Source organism: Somniosus microcephalus, chromosome 13, assembly GCF_052327205.1.
Source record: "Somniosus microcephalus isolate GS21.2 chromosome 13, FLI_Smic_1.0, whole genome shotgun sequence".
NCBI classification, from domain to species: Eukaryota; Metazoa; Chordata; class Chondrichthyes; order Squaliformes; family Somniosidae; genus Somniosus; species Somniosus microcephalus.
Genome location: NC_140999.1, coordinates 20,556,985 through 20,581,025, shown reverse-complemented (window position 1 = coordinate 20,581,025; position 24,041 = coordinate 20,556,985). Strand labels below are relative to the sequence as shown.

General features: G+C 51.1%; 1 protein-coding gene across 1 annotated transcript; it reads left to right on the top strand.

Moving 5' to 3' along the window:
• The first annotated feature begins 5,383 nt into the window (after nucleotides 1-5,383).
• On the top strand, nucleotides 5,384-22,488 carry LOC147108118 (uncharacterized). The gene is made up of 3 exons (XM_086005988.1): nucleotides 5,384-5,622; nucleotides 5,782-5,997; nucleotides 22,481-22,488. Exons 1-3 carry the CDS (start codon nucleotides 5,394-5,396, stop codon nucleotides 22,486-22,488), a joined length of 453 nt encoding a protein of 150 aa, XP_085862114.1. The 5' UTR covers nucleotides 5,384-5,393.
• The last annotated feature ends 1,553 nt before the right edge of the window (nucleotides 22,489-24,041 follow it).

Sequence of the window (24,041 nt, the reverse complement as noted above, 5' to 3'; positions counted from 1 at the left end):
CCGTCGCCTGGCAGAGATGAGCAAACAGGCCCGGGTCAGACACACAGAGCTGATGGCTGCAGTGGAGAAGATGCCTGAGTCAATAGATTCATTGGCTAGGAGTATGTTGGACTTCGGGGCAACAATGGAGAGGACTCTGCAGGGCTTTGGGGCAACAATGGAGAGGACTCTCCAGGTGTTCGGGGAAACAATGGACAGGTCTATCCAGGGCTTCGGGGCCACAATGGACAGGACTATCCAGGGCTTCGGCCCAACAATGGAGAGGACTGTCCACGGCTTTGAGTCGGCAATAGAAAGGACTGTTCAGGGCTTCGGACAATCCCTGGAAAGGTCTGTGCAGGGCTTGTCCGAGGCAGTGGAGCGGTCGGCTCCTGCCTTGTCCGAAGCCATGGGAAGAACTGTCCAGGCATTCTCCGAGGCACTGGCACCTGGCACACAGGTCCTCACTGTTGCCACGCAGTCACTTGCTGGGCTCCTCCACAGCCAGATTGACGCAACGCGATCTCTCACTGCAGCCACCCTCTCTGCATCAGATAGGATCACCCCGGGCCCTTCCACTCCCGTACAAGGCCAGGAATCCGTGGAGCCTGCGATTGTGGCGGATGAGCCGAGCCGCTCCCCTCAGATAGCCAGTGTGTCATCCGACCATGGTGCAGGTGTCCTCTCTCGTCAGGAGACCATTGCACATGCCAGCGCTGGGACGCCTGCATTGCAGCTGCCACCACCTGCAGGCCACACTGCTTCCAGCCATGCTCACAGCAAGCATCCTGCGTCCGCACCCTCCAAGCCCAGAGGTCGGCCAGGCCGTACCTCAGGGGCTTCTGCGCTTCCAGACAGTCAGCAAGCATCCCCCAGCCTTGAGCCCGCCACTGGGGTGCAATTACGTAGGAGCAGCAGGGAGGGAAGGGGCCGGGCGCGAAAGAGAAGTCGTTCTCCCTCAAGGGGCCAGTTGTAGAGGGAGGTGCTGAGACGTTTGTTTGTCCAAATTCAAGGACACCCTCACCTGCTGTTATAGTTGCAGAAGGTTTGTTGAGTTTTGCGGCTTTGCCGGTCAGGTCAGTTATTTTGAAAGTTATGGTTTCTGCTCACATTACGTTGTTTAGCTGTAATGAAAGACTTTTGTGTCAATAAACAGAAGTTTCAATGTTGCTTGGTGCATGTGACTACTTTCAGTGATGCTGGCGTGCAGAGGCCCTCAAACATCCAAAGTGCGCATGAGTTAAGACTCCCATCATTCCGCCACAGGGGTGTCGATACGAGTCCAGAGGAGCCTCTGACGTATGGCCCTTCCACTTTCAGCAGCCCTTCCATCTTCCTCCTCCTCCTCCTCCTCCTCCTCCGCCTGCTCTTCCTCCTCCTCCTCCTCCTCATACTCCTCCTCCTCCGCCTGCTTGTGCAGGGTCCGAGGGAAGGTAATGAATGGACGCGTTCGCCTATAAAGGGCATCTGTCACTTGCCGGATGCAACAGCGGACTGCAGCCTGAGCGACAGTCGCATTGTCCCCAATGGCTGACTGAAAGGATCCATTGGCATAAAAATGGAGGCCATCAGTCAGTGTAGCCATCACGGACAGAGAGGTTCTGCAGCGTTCACGCGGCTGCAGATCCTGACCAAGCAGGTGGCACAGATCAGTAACAATGTCCCTCCAGATTCGGAGCCTTCCCAAACACTGCTCCTCCGACATGTCAAGGCTTGTCACCTGCTGCCTAAAGACCCTCGCAGCATCCCGTCGGATTGGCCAACCTCCATTGCGCCTCCTCCTTCTGGCCAATCCCGGCCGTCTCTCTGCCCCTTCACAGTGTTGGGCGATGAGGCCGTCACCCTCCAAACAAGCTCCCATTCCGATGCCAGTTGGTCAAAAGGCTTTTAGGTGTAGTGGTGCAAGTGCTTCGGACAGGGTTGAAGGTCCCAAGTACTGTAAAGCTCAAATCCCAGAACTCCGCTCCACATTAGCTCGCCAACTCTCTCTAGCAGCGAGCGCAATGAGCAGGCCAAGTGTCAGAAGATTCTGCACTGAAGCTGTCCCCTTTAAATAGCGCCGCCCTACTCCGAGAAGGGCCTGTTAGCCCTCCCTCGAACTGTCACTAATAGCGCTGGGCGCTAAGGCTCCGGGCGCCACCCAATATGCGCTCAGGCGCTCCTAAAAGGCGTTGCACACTGAAATGACATCGTGAGCTGCTTGCGCTGGCAGGCGCGCGCAAACACTTAGCGCAGGCGCTAAATGTATAGTTAATTTCTGAGTCGGCGCTATCCTCATAGCGTTCGCCCCAACATAGGGCTTCGCCCCAATTCTAGGTCTCTTTAGGCGCTCAGCGCCGGCGCTACCAACCCAATTTCTAGGCCAGAACCAGCAATCATTCTGGTCGTGTGTTGTTCTGCCGCAGCGATAGCACTTCTCTGTTCCATATGACATTTCGTTTGTGCCATATTCTTGCGGTTTCTGTTGTATCTCTGCAGTGCCCCATGCTGCTGCTTCATATGATACCGCAATGCTGAAAGCCTTTTCCAGCGTAAGGTTCTTTTCAGATAAAAGCCGTTTCTGGGTTCCTTCACTTTGAAACCCACACACAAACTTGTCCCTTAAGGTATCTGCCAGTCCCGCTCCAAACTGGCAGTGTTTCGATAGTTTGCGCAGTTCTGTTAATCAGCATTGCTTTCATCCTTATGCTGGTTCCGTTTGTGAAACTTGAATCTTTCTGCTATCAGCAGCGGTGTGGGGTTTAAATGTTCCTTTAGTATCATTACTATGTCTTCAAAACTCTTTTCCATTGGCTTTGTTGGGGTTACTAGATTTCGTAATAAACCATACGTCTTTGCACCCATTAAATTTAACAATACCGACGCTTTCTTGTCATCTGACACCTCATTTGCCTTGCAGTACACCTCTATTCATTCGACATATGTAGTCCAATCTTCGACTTCATTGTCAAATGCGGTGATACTGCCACTCTTCGGCATTTTGGGTGTGGTTTAAAATGGCGTCTCCCAATGGCTTAAAATGGCGTCTCCCGCGCTTTCCTTCCTCCCCCGCTGCTGCCGACGCCGCTCCCGGCAGTTCTCGTGGCAATGGTGGCGCCCTGTAGGTTTTGCGCGATTCTCCTGCGCTTTTGCCAACGCCACTCTCGGCGGTCCTCATGGCAATGGCGGCGCCTCGCGGGTTTCTGCGTGTCTCCCTCTCCCTCTCTCCGACGCTGCTCGGCCCCTGAACACCGGCTGCGCCCTGTGCGCTCTGCCCCCTCTCTCCCCCGTCGACGCTGCTCGGCCCTTTGCTGTGCCGCTCGGTCGGGCTCTAGCCCGCCGCTGTCTGGGAAGGGTCTGCGCACTACCTGTTGCCAGCCCGTTTCGCTGGACCACCTCGACTGGAAAGCCAAGCCTGGCTCTCGACAGCCTCCCCCGCAATTCTCGAGTCTCTGCTGGATGACTGGGCGGTTGCCCATGGTCGACACCAGAGTCTCTGGCCTTGACCTCCAATCCACTGATCTCCAGGAACGAATCCCCGGGAGGTGATGCAGAGTTGCAGGTAGGTTCGAACCTGCCTCGTCGCCAATGTTGTGTCCGTGTATAATGAGACACAGACTGCGGAGAACGGTACAATAGGTGTTTACTCAACGTGGCTCAGACGGCAACTGATCTGTACAGATTACTACTCAGCATTATATACAGGTGTGGTCACTGCCGGTACTACAGTATACATGAGCTGTAAAAAGTAGTTCCCCCCTTAAAGGTACATACATTACAAGCGAGCACAGGGGTGATGGGTGAACGGGACTTGGTGCGAGTTAGGACACGGGCAGCCGAGTTTTGGGTGACCTCAAGTTTACGTAGGGTGGAATGTGGGCGGCCAGCCAGGAGTGTGTTGGCATAGTCAAGTCTAGAGGTAATAAAGGCATGGATGAGCGCTTCAGCAGCGGATGAGCTGAGGTAAGGGCGGAGACGGGCGATGTTACGGAGGTGGAAGTAGGCGGTCTTTGTTATACTGCGGATATGTGGTCGGAAGCTCATTTCAGGGTCAAATATGACACTAAGGTTGCGAACAGTGTGGTTCAGCCTCAAACAGATGTTAGGGAGAGGGATGGAGTCAGTGGCTAGGGAACGGAGGGACAAAGAGAATCACCCATATTTTCCAATCGCAGGCCTCCCACAGCAGTTCCGCTGCTGGGCCTCTCCAAACTGCCGGTGCGCAGGGCCCAGAGGCGCAGGTAGTTCTCAGCGTCCCTGGGATCACGTGGGCCATGGGGAGCCAATCAAAGAAGGGAATCTCCCTTCATACATTTGACAGGAAGACCTGTCAAATATATGAATGGAGATCACCCCCAAAACATAGTAAAACTTTAAATAATTTTTTTTTTTTAATCACATTTTTAAAATGACTTGAAAGTACAATAATTTAACTATTTTAAACAAAACATTAAGGCCTAGAATTTCAGTATAGCCAGTTTTGGGGCGCTAACCTTAGCGCCCGCCCGAAGTTAGCGCCCGCCCCAAAGTAGCACCCCGTTGCCGGAAATTCAGTGGCTTCGCCCTAAGAGGTTGTTGGAGCGCTAAAAGAGGCGTTCCACTACTATCTTTAGGCGCTAAGCTGGCGGTCCAGAGGGATAGCGCCCAGGCGGGGCGCAGCGCGGGTGCGGTCATTTTTTGACTGACAGCAGACCCCGTGGCGCCGACCAGCTCTTAAAGGGGGAAGGGACGAATTGGTCTGCTGCCATGCCCTGCACACTGCAGCCTTGCAAAGAGGCCTCAACACTGCTGTTCAGCCCCAGGGAGTCATGGCAACGCCAGAGAAGGCCCATGAGCGTGCCCTGCGCTTCTCAGAGGGTGATCTGGACATAATGGTCACAGCTCTGGAGCAGAGGCGCAGGATCTTGTTCCCAGAGAGTGGGAGGAATCCGAACCACCACGACTACACCAGAGCCTGGAAGCAGATCGCCCAGAGGGTGACGTTCACCGGCGATGCCCCCAGGACCCACAAACAATGTCGTAAAAAATACAATGACCTGACCAGGATTGTCAGGGTGAGTACCCTTTCCAGTCTCCTCCTCATTCTTGCATGTACACCTGACATGATGGGCAAAGGGAACTGAAAGTCCTAATGGCCAGCCCTCAGCCAGCAGCATTGGGACAGTCATGAGCATCAATTGGCCATTCTGCACTCTACACTCTGGCCCAGCTATTCCACCATGGGAGGCAGTGCACACGACATCAGGGCTACACTCTGGCCAAGCTATTCCACCATGGGAGGCAGTGCACACTACATCAGGGCTACACTCTGGCCAAGCTATTCCACCATGGGAGGCAGTGCACACTACATCAGGGCTACACGCTGGCCCAGCTATTCCACCATGGGAGGCAGTGCACACGACATCAGGGCTACACTCTGGCCAAGCTATTCCACCATGGGAGGCAGTGCACACTACATCAGGGCTACACTGCGCACTTACAGCCCGTCCTTTCTCTTGCAGGCTAAAGTTGCGTATAATCGCCAGGCCCGTGCCAGGGCCAGGGGAGGCCGCGCAAAGCTGCAGAAGCTCACTCGGCTGGAGGAGCGCGTGTGTGTGCTCATGGGAGCCCGTCTGATCGTGCGCACAGCGTGCGGAGTAGCCGACCCTCCACTGCCCGGCAATGGTAAGGACCTCGCCTTTTGGCCCTCTCGCGTCGCACTTGCGCATCCAAGCTACCTCCTTTGCCACTGTCCCACCAATGCGCTGAATGCCACCAGTCCTAACTCCCTCGCTGACGCCGTCTCCTCACTCTGAAGCTACTCTTGTGCATTCCTGCTTTCAGCTGGTGACGACCAGGACCCTGAAGCTGCCAGTGACAGCCCCTCCGAGCAGGAGGAGGAGGAGGAGGAGGAGGAGCAAGCCGGACCATCGGGGGAACACTCAGGTCCCGCCGGAGAGGACGAAAGGCTTGACACGTCCTCACTGGACGAGTGCCTGGAGGAACTGTCGCAGGGGAATGCAGCTTCTGGGACCAGTGGCATCCAGCCACCCAGGAGCCGTGCGCGTGGCCCGCGGCCTTCCCCCCAGGGAAGGATCAGAGGGGAGTGCTGCTGATCGGCACACTCGCCGCCACCAACGTGGCAAGGTTCCCCTAGTTCGGCCCCCTCCTCCCCAGCAGGAGAGTCGCGACTCCAGTCCGGACACCTTCACCTCGGAGGAGGTGCGGAAGCTGGATAAGATGGCCGAGGATTCGGACCGGCGCCACACGGAGCTCATGAGCGTGGTGGGGCGCATGCCTGAGGCCATCGAGTCGCTGGCGACCAGTGTGCGCGAGTTCGGGGCAGCAACTGCCGTGAGTGGCCGCATGCTGACTGATGCCGTCAAGACCCTGGCGGGTGTGATGCGGGCGCACACCAGGACAACAGGGGCACTCACTGCTGCCACACGCGCTGTCTCAGGCAGGTATCGCCAGGGCAGTCGCCGCGCTGGAGCATCCCAGCGAGCCGCCCCTCGGCTGATTGTTGCGGATCCTGCAGTGCGGGCCCGGCCGAGTGCCAGCGCGCCACAGCACCAGGCAGCCCATCCCAGACGCCAGCTGGCCCACATTGCGCCATCCGTCGCCGCCATTCCCCCACTGGGGCGTCAAGGGCAAGCGGCTGGAGCTGATGTTGGCCAGGCTCAGGTGCGCCACTCAGCAGACGGCCCCTCGAGGCCCAAAGGCCATGTAGGCCGCCCCCCAGCGGCATCTGGCGGAAGGACATCTGAGCCTCAGGCGCCTTCCCCCAGCCTCGCAGCAGCCACTGGGCAGAGCTTGCGAAGGAGCAGCAGGCCGGGCAGGGGAGGCAAAAGGCTGGGCAAGGTCTCGCCCTCACGGGCCACTCAGTAGAGGGTGTGGCCAGCTTTCGCTTTATATGGCGGTGGCCATCTTTCTTTTGCCCATGGTTGTTTGGTTCATGGGCTTTTTTTTTGCGTTAGGCCGAGGTTGAGGCCCGGGTTGTACAAATGTGGAGTGACTCCTCCCCAGTTTGTGGGAGTGAGTCGTTTGTTGGGCTTTTTGTTGGGCCCGTTGATTGTTTTTGGGGATTCATGTGGGAAGGGGTTTTCATTTTTGTGTAATAAAAATTTATCTTTATTCATGCAGTCTCCATGGTTGTTCTTGTTAGTGTTTGCTGGCTTCGCCGGCTGAGGGCTTGCGGAGCGGCTGCATTCATCTTCCCTCATGGCCCCAAGGCATTCCCTGACAGGGGGCTTAGAAGTACCGTGTAATAAGGTGGCATCGTGCGGCCCTTGGCCCTGGTCGCTCCCTCCTGGGAACGTACTCCTGCTCCTCCTCCTCCTCCTCCTCATGCTCCTCCTGCTCCTCCTCCTGAGGTGCTGCTCCAATGTCAGGTGGCAGTGCCTGAGTCCTGCGGAGAGCCAGGTTGTGTAGCATGCAGCAAACTACCACAAATTGGGAGACCCGGTCCGGCGAATACTGGAGAGCTCCTCCGGAGCGATCAAGGCAGCGGAACCGCTGCTTGAGGACCCCAATAGTTTGCTCGATGATGTTGCGGGTGGTTTGATGGCTCTCGTTGTAGGCCTCTTCAGCAGCGGTCCTGGGCGCGCGGAGCGGGGTCATGAGCCAGGTACACAAAGGATAGCCTTTGTCCCCGAGTAGCCATCCTCTTGGGGGAGGCTGTGCCTCGAACATGTCATGCACAGTACTCTGCCGCAGGATAAAGGCATCGTGGCTGCTGCCTGGGAAGCTGGCATTGACAGCCATGATGCGCTGCTTGTGGTCACACACCAGCTGCACATTCAGAGAATGGTAGCCCTTCCTGTTGCGATACTGCTCGCCATGCTCCAGAGGGGCCCGCAAAGCCACATGCGTACAGTCAATGGCGCCCTGCACCAAGGGGAAGTCCCCGAGTCTGGCAAATCCCAATGCGCGCTGATGCTGGCTCTCCAGGGCCATGGGGAAGGAGATGAATTGGCTTCTCCTTCTGAACAGTGCTTCGGTCACCTGGCGGATGCAGTGATGCGCGCCGTACTGGGAGATGTTTGCTATGTCCCCAGCAGCGGATTGGAAGGAGCCGGTGGCATAGAAGTTCAATGCCACCGTCACCTTCACTTCCACCGACAGAGACGTCCTGCACCTGAGCTTTGGCCGCAGATCTCTGCGAAGCAGGTGGCAGATCTCTGCAATCACCTCCTTTCGGAATCGGAGCCTTCTAACACATCGCGCGGCACTCATGTTTAGGTAGGAGCGCTGCTGGCGGTATAGCCTGACTGGGTAAGGCCTACGTGGCTGACGCCTGTAGCCCCCTCTGCCTCTAGCCAGGGCTGCCCCTCTCACAATGCGTCTGCGAGCCCTACGGACATGGCGCTGCAGCTCCGTGTTGGCACCCCATGCAACCCCCATCAAATCCTGGCAAACACTCAAATTTCCAAAAGGCCACTTGCAGCGCTCTGGCCTGAGTCCAAAAATACCTGAGCTGTTGCTGCTTGAAACCAGTTAGCTATCCTCCTTGTTGTGTGTCCAGAAATGCGTTGCACTAGAGTGTTTGCTGAAAAATGGCTGGCCTTTATACTGGAGGGCACGTCCCCTTTAATTTGCGCCCCCCGGGGCCCGCGCTGGTTGTGTTGCGTTCCTTTTTTCAAATGCTCCGGCCGCCAGCCGCACAATGGGGCGGTCCGACTGAAGTTTGGAATCGGGGCGGCCAAAGGGCGTTGCACGAGGATGTGACGTCATTTTCTGCGCGCGCATCCGGGCGGGCGCTAAACTTTGTGCCGGCGCTAACGGCCAACTTAATGTGGGGCGAGGCGCAAACTGCGCTGCGCCCGGGCGCTACACGCATAGCGCCCGGAAATCACTTCTCTTAAGGCGCTAACTGCTGGCGCAAGCAACTGAAAATCTAGCCCTAAATTTTTCAAAAAAATAATTAAAGTTTTTTACGGGGCTAAAAATAAACTTACCTTTTTTTAAAAGTATTTTTAAGTGATAAATCAGTGGAAAAAAAATGTTTTAAAACTTTTTTCAACTCTTATCCTGGTAAAAGCAGGCCTTATGCTGCTTTTACCAGGCGTAAGGATTGTAAGGGTTTTCTGCGGGCGGAGGGTCTCCAAAAAGCGGAATTATCCACCCGTAGAGGCCCTTCTCCAGGGCAGCTGGAGGATCACAGATCGGAAATGCCGGTTTCCAGCGCATGCACTGTGCATGCCTAAAACCGGCATTTCCGATGTCCCTACGGGTGAGTACACAGCGCGTACCCACCTGTAAGGATCGGAATATCCGGCCCAATATATTCAAATATGATATGCCTCTTTAAGGGGGAATTTGTGGGACTTAATTTCTTTTTTGGCTTGGGCATATGAGTTGTTCCTGGTAAGTACCAGACTCAATATGCTAAAATATTTTGTGAGCCGTGTCAATTTTCTCTGACAGTTTACCCCCACCCCCCACTCCTCCTGTCCATCACTGGGGTACAGTTCCACAGGCAGCGGTTATCCTCTGGTACCTTGCCCAAATGCTCATTATTCATCCATGAATGAGTGGTGTTAGGCTATTTTATCATGAGTGGCATCACAACCCAGCTTAATTCTGTTCTCACCTGATGTCCACATACACAGTCCTTGGGCAGGGTTCCTTGATAAGGAACAAGGACCGTAGCCAGTTTTCTCTTCCCCATAGAATTATATAGCACAGAAGGAGGTCATTCGACCCACCGTGCCTGTGCCGGAGCATTGAAATGGTAATCCAATTAGTCCCACTCCACTGCTCTTTCCCCATATTCCTGCAACTTTTTCCTTTTGAAGTATTTAAACCAATTCCCCTTTGAAAGTTACTATTGAATCTGCTTCCACCGCCCTATCAGGCAGCGCCGCCCAGATCACAACAACTCGCTGCGCCGAGACCGACAGTAGCACCCCAGTTCTGGCGAAGGGTCATCGACCTGAAACATTGGGGTCAATATTCTGGCCGCCGTCGGGCAGCTTTTCATGCGGCCAGGGGCTGAAAATTGGCGAAAAAGCAGGTTGGGATCCCCCCCGCCTGATTCCCTGCCCCGTCCAACTTTCGGACCGCCGTTTCCCCGCGACCCGCTTCAGTCCCGGCCGCCGCTGGCGAGACTGGTCGTCGGAGCACTAACAAGCAATTATCAGCTTGTTGAGGTAGTTTTTCCGGGGCCGTTGCAACTTTGGGGCTTTCCCCACATCAAACCCGCCTGCTGGGAACCCCGCTGCTGAGACCTGGCGTGAAGCTTGCCGGCTTGCTTGCTGTCAGCTGCAGGTCAATCGGAGAAGCTGCGATTTAAAGGGACAGCACTTGTATGTTGAAGGACCTTGTTGTTGCAGGTTTGGGGCTACTTCTTCAAGGCTTAGGCACAGCTGTGGAAGGTTGCAGCCTCACACACTTCTCCAAAGCGATCTCCTGGGAAGCCCCTCTCGCCACCCTCACTCAGCGCTTCCTCAGCGGAGGCATCTACGAGAAGCATGGTGTTAGATCCGTGATTCTGAGAGTATGATGTTTTTCAATAACTACACGGATGCTGTAACTTAACAATCAACAGGTATTTACTGGAGTAGGGTAGTCTCAAGACTGGGGGTACAGAGGCATGCTCAAGGCTTATATACAGGTGTGGTCACTGCCGGTACTACAGTATACAGGAGCTGTAAAAGTAGTTCTCTCTTAAAGGTACATACACTACAATTCCTCCCCTTTTAGATTAGCAGTACCCATAATATTCAAATAACAATTAACAATTTAACATGTACATTAAACAACAATAGTCCATTTATAGATTTAGTCTTTGGGGCGGCTTCCTGATCCTTTCGGGATAGCGCCTTTCCTGAGGTTCTTGTTCTTGGTACGGAGGCGATTCTGGCCCCTTTTCGTCAGTTAGTTCATCGGTTTCCACTGCTACTGGTTCAGAGGTAGATGCTACCGGTATGTCGGGTTCATCCCCAGGTACGCGAGACATGGGGTTGACTCGTTCCTGTGACGCTAAAATCTGATCGATGTGGCGTCTCACAATGTTCTCCCCGACATCCACTGTGTACATTAATGGCCCCTGCCTTGTGCATATCGTTCCGGGTTGCCATTTCTCTGTTCAGTAGTCACGGGCCAAGACTGGTTGTCCTACGTTGAAGCTCCTTGTCGGGTTCTCATTGATGTGCTGGAATTGTTTATCCTCAACATTTCTTCGCACATTTGGTCTGAGCAAATCCAGACGAGATCTCAACCTTCGGTTAAAGAACATCATGGCCGGGGTCTGGTTGGTAACTGCATGTGTCGCATTTCGGTAGGCCAATAAGAAATTGTCCACCTTATGCTGTAGTGGAATTTCATCGTCACACATGGCCTTTATCGCCTTTTTAAAGGTTTGTACGAACCTCTCAGCCAATCCATTTGTGGCTGGATGATACAGGGCGGATGTGTAATGCCTTACCCCATTCCTTCTCATAAATTTCCGAAACTCTTCGGACACAAACTGTGGTCCATTATCAGAGCAAATCTGCTCTGCCAAGCCGTTCCTGGCAAATATGGTCCGTAGGACTGCAATCGTTTTCTCTGTAGTGGTTGAGGACATTTTATCACCTCAGGCCATTTCGAATGAGCATCTACTGCTATTAAGAACATTGAGTCCATGAATGGACCAGCAAAATCAATATGCACCCGTTGCCATGGAGAGGAGGGCCACTCCCATGGGTGTAGAGGGGCATGTGGTGGTGCATTTTGGACCTTCTGGCATCCTGAGCAGCTCTTGGTTAGGTCCTCGATTTGTTGATCGATTCCCGACCACCACACATAAGCCCTAGCTAGGCTTTTCATTTTCATTCCCCCCAGATGACCTTCATGAAGCTCATTTAGCACTCTCTCCCTTAACTTGGGTGGAATCACCACTCTGGATCCACACATCACTGTCCCCTGGCATACTGACAGCTGTTCTCTTCTGGATGAGAATGCTGGCAACAGTGAGTCGCCATGTGTTGGCCATCCCCTCACCGTCAAATCATATACCCAAGACTACGTCGGATCATTGCGGGTCTCCTTCTCTATATCCGCGTTCATTACTGGCAATCGTTCAATTATTGACGAATAAAATATCTCGATAGGGTCCACTGCTGGTGCTTCCTCCACAGTAGCCAGTGGCAGGCATGATAGCCCATCAGCGTTTCCATGCTGTTTCGTGCCTTTATATTCTATTTCATATTGATTTGCCCCTAGAAACAGGGACCATCTTTGTAACCGTTGTGCAGTCATCACTGGAACGCCCTTCTTAGGATTAAAGATGGAGACAAGTGGTTGGTGGTCAGTCAGCAAGGTGAACTTCTGCCCATGCAGATAGTGGTTGAATTTTTTTACTCCCCATACTAGGCTGTGGGCCTCCCTGTCAATCTGGGCGTAGTTGCGCTCGGCTGAGGTTAGTGACCGAGACGCAAAGGCTACTGGCCTCTCCAGCCCGTCTGGGAATTTGTGCGACAGCACCGCTCCAATACCATAGGGTGATGCATCACATGCCAAACGAATTGGTAGTGCTGGGTTGAAATGGGCCAGCACCTCTTTTGATGTGATCAATTCTTTGCACTTCTGGAAAGCTCGTTTACGTTCGTCATTCCACTTCCATGGTACCCCTGTTTGCAGTAGGGTGTTCAGTGGGTGTAATACTGTAGACAAATTTGGTAAGAACTTACCAGCCCGAGGAACCACCTCAGTTGTGACACATTTTCTGGTGCTGGAGCCTTGACTACTGCCTCAATCTTTTCAGGGGACTTATGTAACCCCTCTTCATCGATGACGTGGCCACAATACGAGATCTGCTTCTGGAAAAACTCGCACTTGTGGCGATTAGCACGTAGCCCATATTCCTTTAATCTGGCGAGCACCTTCTCCAAGTTGGCGTGGTGATCACTGTCATTTTCGCCCGTGACCAGGATGTCGTCCAAATAACACTGGGTCCCTGGAATCCCTTGCAGGACTTGATCCATCGCCCTTTGCCAAATAGCCGGAGCCTATGCTACCCCGAACACCAGCCGGTTGTATTGGTAGAGACCTTTATGAGTGTTGATCGTGAGGTATTGTTTCAAGGCTTCTTCTACCTCCATTTGCAAGTATGCCCGGGCTAGATCAATTTTGGTGAAGCGTTTACCTCCAGATAGCGAGGCGAAAATATCCTCAATTCATGGAAGCGGATATTGTACCGTGTGAAGGACTGGGTTCACTGTCACCTTAAAATCCTCACAGATGCGGACCTTCTTTGGTTCCCCAGGCATATTACTCTACGACCTCTTCATTACAGGAACGATGGGTGTAGCCCACTCACTCCAGTCTACTTTGGACAGTACTCCTGAACGTTCCAACCCTTCCAGCTCTGCTTCGACGGCTGACCAGATCGCATAAGGCACTGGTCTGGCCTTAAGAAACTTTGGGCTTGCATTTTCCTCTATTTTAATCATTGCTGTTATGCCTTTTAGTGTTCCGAGTCCCTCCTGGAGCACTTCTTTTGCGTCAGTTAGCATTTTTGACAGTCGTCCAGGTGTGACGTCGTCATCCTTTTTGGCCTCAACCTTCAGTGCCTGTATGGAATGCCAATCTAATTGTATCTTCCGGATCCATTCACGTCCTAGCAGTGGTGATCCTCCACCTGGCAATACATATAAGTCCGTTTTAGGTATTTCCTGGCCTTTGTATATCACTTTCACCCTTATTTTTCCTTTGGGGTAGACTTTTTGCCCCATGTACATCTTCAAGACAATCTCTGTAGCTTTCAAGGGTATATGTGAAAATAGCCGCTTGTAGTCCCTTTGGTTTATGACTGTTAGGGCTGATCCTGTGTCCAATTCCATTTTCACTTGGACTCCGTCTATCTTGAGTGTAACCCAGATAGTCTGGTGATACTCCATTTTGGTTACCTTATGTAGTTTCAGACAACCCAGCTCCTTGCTTCCGGAGTCTGTGTCACTTTTCTGTTCGTCTGAACTACTGTCCATCACCTTATGTACCTTTTTGTACTTCTCCTGTGGAGGTTTCTTGCTGTTGGTTTTCTTCCCAGACCTGCAGACTCTTGCTATGTGTCCTGCTTTTCCACACTGTCTGCACACTTGGTCCTTGAACCAACAATCCTTCTGGTCGTGTGTTGTTCTGCCGCAGCGATAACACTTCCCTGTTCCATAGAACATTTCATTAGTGCCATATTCTTGCGGTCTCTGTTGTATCTCTGCAGCGCCCCTTGCGGCTGCTTCGTGTGATACTGCCATACTGAAAGCCTTGTCCAGCGTAAGATCCTTTTCTGATAGAAGCCGTTTCTGGGTTCCTTCACTTTGAAGCCCACACACAAACTTGTCCCTTAACGTATCTGCTAGTCCCACTCCAAACTGGCAGTGTTTCGATAGCTTGCGCAGTTCCGTTAAGTACTCAGCATTGCTTTCGTCTTTGTGTTGGTTCCTTTTATGGAACTTAAATCGTTCTGCTATCAGCAGCGGTGTGGGGTTTAAGTGGTCCTGTAGGATTTCTACTATGCTTTCGAAATTCTTATTCACGGGCTTCTCTGGGGTTATTAGGTTTTGCAGTAACCCATAAGTTTTTGCACCCATGGAATTTAACAAAACCAGTGCTTTCCTAGCATCTGGCACTTCATTCGCCCTGCAGTACACCTCAATACGTTCCACATATGTCGCCCAATCTTCGACTTCATTGTCGAACGTAGAGATACTGCCACTCTTTGGCATCCCTGGGTGTGATTTAACTGTCAAAAATGGCATCTCCTGTGCTCTCCCTTCTTCTCCGCTGGCACAAAATGGCGTCTCCCGCGCTTTCCTTTCTTCCCGCGCTCACCCTTCTTCTCCGCTGCAGCTTCTAAAAATGGCGTCTCCCGCGCTCTTCCTTCTTTTCCGCGGCTCAATGGCATCTCCCGCGCTCTCCCTTCTTCTCCCCGCGGACACTGTTCAGCCCTTGAGCCCTGGCTGTGCTCTGCGCATTTTTTTTTCTGTGCGCCTTTCCCGTTTCCGCCGCTCAGTCCTGAACCCGGCTGCTGCTTTACCCTCTCTCTCTCCGTTTTGTTTTTCCTCGACGCCGCTCAGTTTTCAACCCCCGGCTGCGCGCTGTGCGCTTCACCCTCTATCTTACCCCGTCGACGCTGCTCGGCTTTTTCTCTGCCGTCGGTCGGCTCCAGCCGCTGCTGTCTGGGAAGGGTCTGCGCTGTACCTGTCGTCAGTCTGTTGCTGATCGTCGTGGCTGGGGAACCAAGCCCGGCTCTCCACAGCCTCCCCTGCGATGTTCACTCTCTGCCGGACGACTGGGCGGTTCCTCATGGTCGATGCCCATGCTTCTGGCCTCGACTTTCTTCCACTGCCCTCCCGGAGCGAATCCTCGAAGGGAAATGCAGAGTTGCAGGCAGATTCGAATCGCCACTCGTCACCCCTGTTAGATCCGTGATTCTGAGAGTATGATGTTTTTCAATAACTACACGGATGCTGTAACTTAACAATCAACAGGTATTTACTGGAGTAGGGTAGTCTCAAGACTGGGGGTACAGAGGCATGCTCAAGGCTTATATACAGGTGTGGTCACTGCCGGTACTACAGTATACAGGAGCTGTAAAAGTAGTTCTCTCTTAAAGGTACATACACTACACATGGGATGCCTTTTTTTCCTTCCCTTCTTGTCATTAGAGGATCTCCAGCAGCAGAGGCAGCAGCAGCAGAACCAGGAACAGCAGGATCCGCAACAGGAGAACCAGGCTGCTGCTCACTCACCTGAAGCTGCACAGGCCAGAAGGGGCCAGCGCTTGGAAGTGGCTTGAGAGCACGTTGCTGCGCTTTAGGGGGCCATGGGGACCCCTATCTGCACTGGCAGTCCTACTCAGAAGGACTTCCATGAAGGTCTGGTTTCTCTGTTCAATAGATGACCAATGCTCCTCAAGAGATGTCATTCTCTTATGAGCACTCACCATGTTTTCCGTACCCTGGTGAGTTATCTCCTCCATGGAGGTTGCCAACCTTTCCATGGTGATGCATTCATGCGCCAATGACACCACAAAGGCTCTGCTCATGGTCGCTATGGACTCCTCCATTCGCTCCACACTCGCAGCGACCCTGGAGACAAAACCTGCCAGAGACTCCTGCATCTGTGCATGGAGATCCATCACCTCTTCTCTTGTGGATGGACCCAGAGGCAGAGGGTCAACATGCAGCACAGCTGAGCTGAGCTGGCAGAGTCCTGCGCCCTCCGACGAGGACTCTCCGCTGCTGTCCCTGTCTCCAGAATCTGCTGAGGCTCACTTGTGAGCTGTGAAACACCAGGTGACAACACTACTCTATGTCCCGAAGGTCCCCCCGAGGTGTGAGTGTCTGCGCTGGTGCTGGGTGCGCTTACTTCTTCTGACACTGCGCCCTCAGAGGTTGGAGCTTCCTCTGAGGATTCTGGCTGCACAGCCTCTTCCTCCTCCACAGTGAGGACGGGGGCTCTGGATGGTACTGTGGGGGAGTAAAGGAAGGAGATAGAGATGTAATGCCAAGGTTCTTCTGGTGACTCCCAGCGAGTTGGCACCTGCTGACACCTGCATCCACGCAGCCTTGGTCTCAGTGGGAGGCCTCTTCCTCCCTGACCTAGGGAAGAGGACCTCCCTGTGGGCCCTAACCCCATCCAATAATGCCGGCAGTGAAGCCTCGTCGAATTTGAAGGCAGCTCGGCCTCTGCCGCTGGCAGCAGCTGGTGCAGGCTCCTCTGCCATTGTGCAAGGGTGGTTGAGAAGCCTGCAGAGGTGGAGAAGCTTGCTGGACACTTTGAAAGCACCACGAATGATGACATCATAGTGTGGGGATTTCTGACTCGAATTGGACAATTAGCAAGGCTTCTCACATGCTGGGAATTAATTGGCCACTTGAGGGAAAATTGCGTGGAGTTGGCTGACACTTTTTTATGTGTGTCAGAAACCCCACATTCGGGGAAATCCGACCATTCCCCACACAAGCCGAAAATCGGGGCCGTGATCTCCCCCACCTGATTTTCCTCTAAGCCCTCGTGCCCAAGTGATCCAACATGCCCAAGTGTAATCAGAGGAGAATCTGCCCCATTGTGTCCTTTGCAGCACAAATTTACCTCAGCAGGCTGTATGGCAGAACTACAAGTGGACTTCTCAAAATGGGCTATTCCTGACTGCTCAAAGAATGGAGTCTGCCCTAAAACTCTTACATAAGAACGTAAGAATTAAGAGCAAGAGTAGGCCTTACAGCCCCTCAAGCCTGCTCTGCCATTCAACAAGATCATGGCTGATCTTCGACCTGAACTCCACTTTCCCGTCCGATCCCCATATGCGCTTAGAAATTACTTGGGCAATATCAATGGATGGATGCTTAAAGGATTTGCATGATGTCTTTCACCCGATAGTTTAATGCAGGCATTAAATGGTTTAACGTGTCCACTACACAAATATATACTTTTGTGTTAAGCATTCATCTGCTGATATCAACATTAATCATTTCAAGACTATGGTGATACCATCACTTTAAAGATTAGTGGTTGGGGATCTTCAGTCTTTAGAAGATTAACAAATTATTAAATCTAAAATGATGGCTATGAGTAATCAGAATGGCAACCTACAATTCTGGCAGATTCCATGACCATCTGAGTTTTAAGGTTGCTTGATACAGGAATGGTACACAGCTTCCCTTTATGTTAAACTTACTTAAATCAATCAATAATAATAGAATACAAAAGAAGATGTTAAAATACTGCTCTGATAATGCCAAGATAAAAAATTAGATTGCTTGTTCACTAAATATTTATTCCTCTCTTAAAACTCTGTTAAATACAGAGCTCACATAGATAAAGAAAGGGAATCTCACACTGCCACAGCTTGAAGAGAGAATAATGAATAATAGGTACCAGTTGACATCTTAGCAGTACAATGTCAGGTTGAGGGCTTGCTAATGAGCATTGAGCTATTCTCTGGGAGCTAGTGGTTTTCCAGGATGTAACACTTGTAACAGCTTGCGTGCAGAACTGAGCGGAGTCGGGTGTTGACACCCCAAAGCAATTCATATGGATCTAAGGCTCCAATTTTATGATGTGGGGAAAATGGGACTGATCTGGCCCCAGTGTGCCCAGGCTAGCCTGTGGCTGCATTGCAGAGGATTGGTCTGGCCCAATTTTCCAACGGGAATCCCTCTGTCTAAGACAATAGACTACAAGTGCAGGAACAGCTTGCCCCGAGACCTTGGCCTGTAGCACACTTTGTTGGAGATTGGAAAATCCAGCAGTTGGAGCTCCTAGACCCTCTGAGATGTAACATTACAGACACTGTCCTTTTGTCAACTCTCTTTCATGGTGCTAAAGCTACATGGCATACTTTTCTTGCAGGTACAAATGCTAGTCCTGGGTTAGCAAACAGATTCTCAGGCGTCCAGCCCAAGGCTCTCCTTTGAATATGAGAGTTTCTCAGTGACATCAGCAAAAGTTACATAAGAGCCATTGCCACCACCACCAATTCCCCCCGCCCCCTGGCCCCTGCACCGCCGACCCCCCCCCCCCCACCCCTCATTTCGATTTCTCTCTTTCTAAAAATGTGGCTACCATGGATTGCCATTTACTGATGGCATCATGGCCACTTCCTAGATATCACACATTAGGATATGTAATCAAATTTCGATGGTCAGATACCATCTGATTATTGATTGAGTGCAAACTCTTTCTTTGCATGCAAGTCATTGGGTTGATGTGAAGAATTGTGATGCCCCTGACAACTGCAACACCTTGCACTGAAGGGAAGTCTCCCACCGAGTGAAAGTTCTGTGTCCCTTCCAGCTGAAGCCTCCTCTTCACAGGGATAGTGATGAAGCTGTTGCTCCTTGCAAACACAGCATCTGTCATCATGCTACTGTAACCTTCACATCAGTAGAAAGAGCCGTCCTTGATCCAGATGTTGTCTGCTGGTTGTCCTGCAGCAGATGTACAGCTGTATGTTGAGCTCGGCGAAGACAAGTCTCCTCTGATATGTCCTGATAAATTTGAAAACGTAGGTGCCAGGGTAATGTTAAGTACAGACTAAAGGACTCTGGTGTCGTTTTGCCTGGATTTGCTGGCACCTTATGAACATAAGAACATAAGAATATAAGCAATAGGAGCAGGAATAGGCCATTTGGCTCCTCGAGCCTGCTCCGCCATTCAATAAGATCATGGCTGATCTTGGGCTCAAAGCCACTTCCCTGCCTGCTCCCCGTAACCCTTCACTCTCTTATCTTGCAAAAATCTGTCTATCTCCACCTTAAATGTATTTAATGACCCACCCTCCACAGCTCTCTGGGGCAGAGAATTCCACAGATTTATGACCCTCTGAGAGAAAAAATTCCTCCTCATCTCAGTTCTAAAAGGGTGACCCTTTATTCTGAAACTATGACCCCGAGTTCTAGATTTCCCCACGAGGGGAGACATCCTCTCTGCATCTACCTTGTCAAGCCCCCTCCGTATCTTATATGTTTCACTAAGATCACCTCTCATTCTTCTAAATTCCAATGAGTGTAGGTCTAACCTGCTCAACCTCTCTTCGTAAGTCAACCCCTTCATCTCAGGAATCAACCGAGTGAATCGTCTCTGAACTGCCATCAAATGCAAGTATATCCTTCCTTAAATAAGGAGACCAAAACTGTGCGCAGTACTCAAGGTGTGGTCTCACCAATACCCTGTACAGTTGTAGCAGGACTTCCCTGCTTTTATACTCCAACCCCCTTGCAATAAAGGCCAACATTCCATTTGCCTTTTTGATTACTTGCTGTACCTGCATGCTAACTTTTTGTGTTTCATGCACAAGGACCTCCAGGCCCCTCTGAACTGTAGCATTTTGTAATCTCCATTTAAATAATAGTTTGCTTTTTTATTTTTCCTGCCAAAGTGGATAACCTCGCACTTTCCCATATTATACTCCATCTGCCAAATGTTTGCCCAGTCACTTAGCCTGTCTATATCCCTTTGCAGATTCTTTGAGTCCTCTGCACACCTTGCTTTCCCACCCATCTTTGTATCATCTGCAAACTTGGCTACATTACACTCAGTCCCTTCATCCAAGTCATTAATGTAGATTGTAAATAGTTGAGGCCCCAGCACCGATCCCTGTGGCACCCCACTAGTTACAGTTTGCCAAACCGGAAAATGATCCATTTATCCCGACTCTCTGCTTTCTGTTTGTTAGCCAATTCTCTATCCATGCTAATATATTACCCCCAACTCCGTGAGCTCTTATCTTATGCAGTAATCTTTTATGTGGCACCTTATCGAATGCCTTCTGGAAATCCAAATACACCACATCCACTGGCTCACCCTTATCCACCCTGCTCATTACATCCGCAAAGAACTCCAGCAAATTTGTTAAACATGATTTCCCTTTCATAAAACCATGCTGACTCTGCTTGGCTGCATTATGATTTTCCAAATGCCCTGCTACTGCTTCCTTAATGAAGGACTCCAGCATTTTCCCCAAAGATGTTAGGCTAACTGGTCTATAGTTTCCTGCTTTCTGTCTCCCTCCTTTCTTAAATAGGGGTGTTACATTTGCGGTTTTCCAATCCGCTGGGACCTCTCCCCAGAGTCCGGGGAATTTTGATATATTGCAACCAATGCATCCACTATCTCTGCAGTCACTTCTTTTAAGACCCTGGGATGCAGGTCATCTGGTCCAGGAGACTTGTCATCTTTTAGTCCCATTATTTTACCACGTACTTTTTCCTTAGTGATAGTGATTGTCTTTAGTTCCCTCATCCCTGTGGCCCCTTAATGATCCATTATTGGGATGTTGTTAGTGTCTTTTACCGTGAAGACAGATACAAAATATTTGTTCAGAGTTTTGCCGTTCCCCATTATTAATTTCCCACTCTCATCCTCTATTGGACCAATGTTTACTTTAGCTACTCTCTTCCTTTTTATATACCTGTAGAAGCTCTTACTTTCTGTTTTGATATTTCTTGCCAGTTTACTCTCATAATTCAACTTTTCTCTCTTTATTATTTTTTTACTCATCCTTTGCTGGTTTGCTCCCTTTACTTATCTGAAGCATCCAGAATCAGGGCAGGAAACTGGAAGAATTCTGGCAAAGTTTCAGGACCATTCAAAGGCAGTAGCATGGCCTCATTTGTGGCACAAAATTGCCAGTTGGAAGGCTGGCAAGGAATATTTCTGCTCAGCACTTTGTATGGGACAATTTCAATGCCTGCAACAACTGAAGCAAAGTGTTGACAGCACAAAAAAAATTCAAACATAGCAGAGTTTTTGGCAAAAATAATGAATGCAATTAGCAATATGCAACAATATTTACCAGAAAATGCAAAATAATAAATTTGGGGCTTAACCATGACATCTACTGACTTTAAGACATCCGCTTGAGTAGGCTAGGATCCAGGGTCCCAGATATTCCTATTTAAAGTGGATGAGCAGTCAGGAATTTAGGTGAAAGACCTAATTTGAATCAATATTAGCCCTGAAATTCCATGGGGGTTCGATCGGTCTCCCACCGAAACGCCAGAACTCCTAGAGAAATGGTCATTTTCAGCCGTTTATGCCATTTCTCTGGGAGTTCCGCCAGTCTCCTGCCAGAGTCACAGCAGGAAGCCGGGAGACCCCCCCCCCCCCCACCAACCATGGAATTTCAGGGGCATTCAATTGAACTGAGGCCTGTGCATGCTAGTAGCACAGCCTAATTTGTGGCCACAGAATTGTCCGCTAAGAAATCGAGAGTGCCAATTTCCTTACCCCCTCTCATTGCCGCCAAACTCAATGCCAACAGAAAGTCTGTCCCATAGCGTGCCAACGGTGGAACTTGTCTATGCAAAGCTGCACTTGCTTCCATGTTAATTATACACAGGCAATGAACCAGCTCAGATGACCTGTTTCTAGACCATTGCCAATGATACAATAGGGCCGAGCCGCCACTCACTGAGATATCACAGGCCCTGCAGGACTTGATTATTCATCCATTTAACATAATGGACATGGAAATCCAACACCTCATCCCAGAATGTCCTGTGTTGTCCACTCCTCTCCAGGTGCCCCATCGGGCAATCAGCCCTTATAGCTGGCTGCTCAAAGATTTCTACTTTCCCTGTGAGAATCTCGTCACTTTTCTCTTTAGCAGCTCACTTGGATTACATTTCCGAGAATGCGATTGGCCATGTGGTAATTTGGGAGTTTAAGCCTGCATGTTACTATCTAAAACACTGGGCCACACGGTCATTCCACAGATCCTTTGCAACGAAAGAGAAACAAACACAATATAAAAATGTAACAGTCCTATTATTGATGCTGATGTGTGAGGCAATCCCTGCATTTTTAGTTCCTTCATCATGCGAACTTGAACAGCATATTTAAATGTATTTAAATGTATCTACTGACAGAGAGACAGGAAGAAGGATGGCTAAATTGATGGATGAATGAATAATGGATAGACAGATGGCAAAATGAATGGATAAATTATTCGCTGCAGGGCAGTCTGCAGTCTCAGCCTCCCATATAAGAAGCACAGTGAGGAGGTCTGTTCCCTGCTAAAGCTGATGTCAACCCTGATTGATTTTTATTTCAGATGAATGAGCTCAAATCATTCTCTGTGAATGAGAATAGCTTTGCAAAGTGTGGTTCATCTTTAAATAGAGAGACTACATTAAAAAAAAAGTCTTGGTTAACAAAAGAATTCAAATGATATAATCCATAAAGTCTCAGCAACTCTTTACTCGAAAGGGAGCAAACTTTGTCGATAAACTATTCGCTCCAACATTATCAAAGCAATAGTACGATAGCAAAATACTGCAGATGTTGGAAATCCGAAATAACAACAGAAAATGCTGGAAAAACTCAGCAAGTCAGGCAACATCCGTGGAGAGAAATTTGAGTTGACGTTTCGGGTTTGACCCTTCTTCAAAGCAAAGTATTTTAATGTTTAGGTCTGTATTTCCATCAGTAAATGTGTTTGGTTGCTCAGGCTTTAGTTAGAAGTCATTGGAAATTGCTTGATTGCACCCCATCCACCACCTTAAACATTCACTCCCTCCACCACCGGCGTACGGTGGCTGCAGTGTGTACCATCTGCAAGATGCACTGCAGCAACTCACCAAGGCTTCTTCGGCAGCACCTCCCAAACCCGCGACATCTACCATCTAGAAGGACAAGGGCAGCAGGCGCATGGGAACACCACCACCTCCAAGTTCCCCTCCAAGTCACACACCATCCTTCATTGTCACTAGGTCAAAATCCTGGAACTCCCTCCCTAACAGCACTGTGGGAGTACCTTCACCACACGGACTGCAGCGGTTCAAGAAGGTGGCTCACCACCACCTTCTCAAGGGCAACTAGGGATGGGCAATAAATGCTGGCCTTGCCAGCGATGCCCCCATCCCATAAACGAATTTTAACAAAGCAAAACCCAGCAGCAAATGTCCTTAAAAGGGACATGTCAAATAATAGAGAGCAAATAGATCAGATTCACCTTGGATCTTTAAAACCTTTTTGTCCTCTTTAACGTATTTTCTCCACCTCCACCACCAAAAAAGCAGTCACTTCACTAAAGCATGACTGCTTTGTATTATTATATATTAATACTAGCTGAAGTGCCCGGCGGTGCCGAGGCTTTTTCGAGGGCATGTTATTGTTGGAAGAGAGAGAGAGAGAGAGCGACTGGGGGGGGGGAGGGAGATCGACTGGGGGGGGGGCGGAGAAGAGAGAGAGAGAGCGCGACTGGGAGGTAGAGAGAGAGCGACTGGGGGGAAGAGAGAGAGCGACTGGGGGGAAGAGAGAGAGCGGGTGGGGGGAAGAGAGCGGGTGGGGGAAGAGAGCGGGGGGGGAAGGGAGGGCGGGGGGGAGGGGGCGGGGGGGAAGGGAGGGGGGAAGGGAAGGGAGGGGGGAAGGGAAGGGGGGAAGGGAGGGGAGAAGGGAAGGGAGGGGGGGAAGGGAGGGGGGGAAAGGGGCGGGGGAGAAGGGGGGGAAGGGAGGGGGGGAAGGGGCGGGGGGGAAGGGAGGGGTGGAAGGGGGGCGGGGGGAAGGGGCGGGGGGGGAGAAGGGGGAAGGGGGGGAAGGGGGGGCGGGAAGGGGAAGGGGGGGCGGAAGGGGGGGCGGAAGGGGGGGGGCGGGGGGGGAAGGGGCGGGGGGAG

Bases quoted from the DNA above. Each gene is read 5' to 3' on its own strand.
- LOC147108118 (XM_086005988.1), top strand. From the start codon at position 5,394: ATGGGAGGCAGTGCACACTACATCAGGGCTACACTGCGCACTTACAGC. The intron at 5,623-5,781 runs GTAAGGACCTCG...TCCTGCTTTCAG, and splicing joins CCCTCCACTGCCCGGCAATG to CTGGTGACGACCAGGACCCT.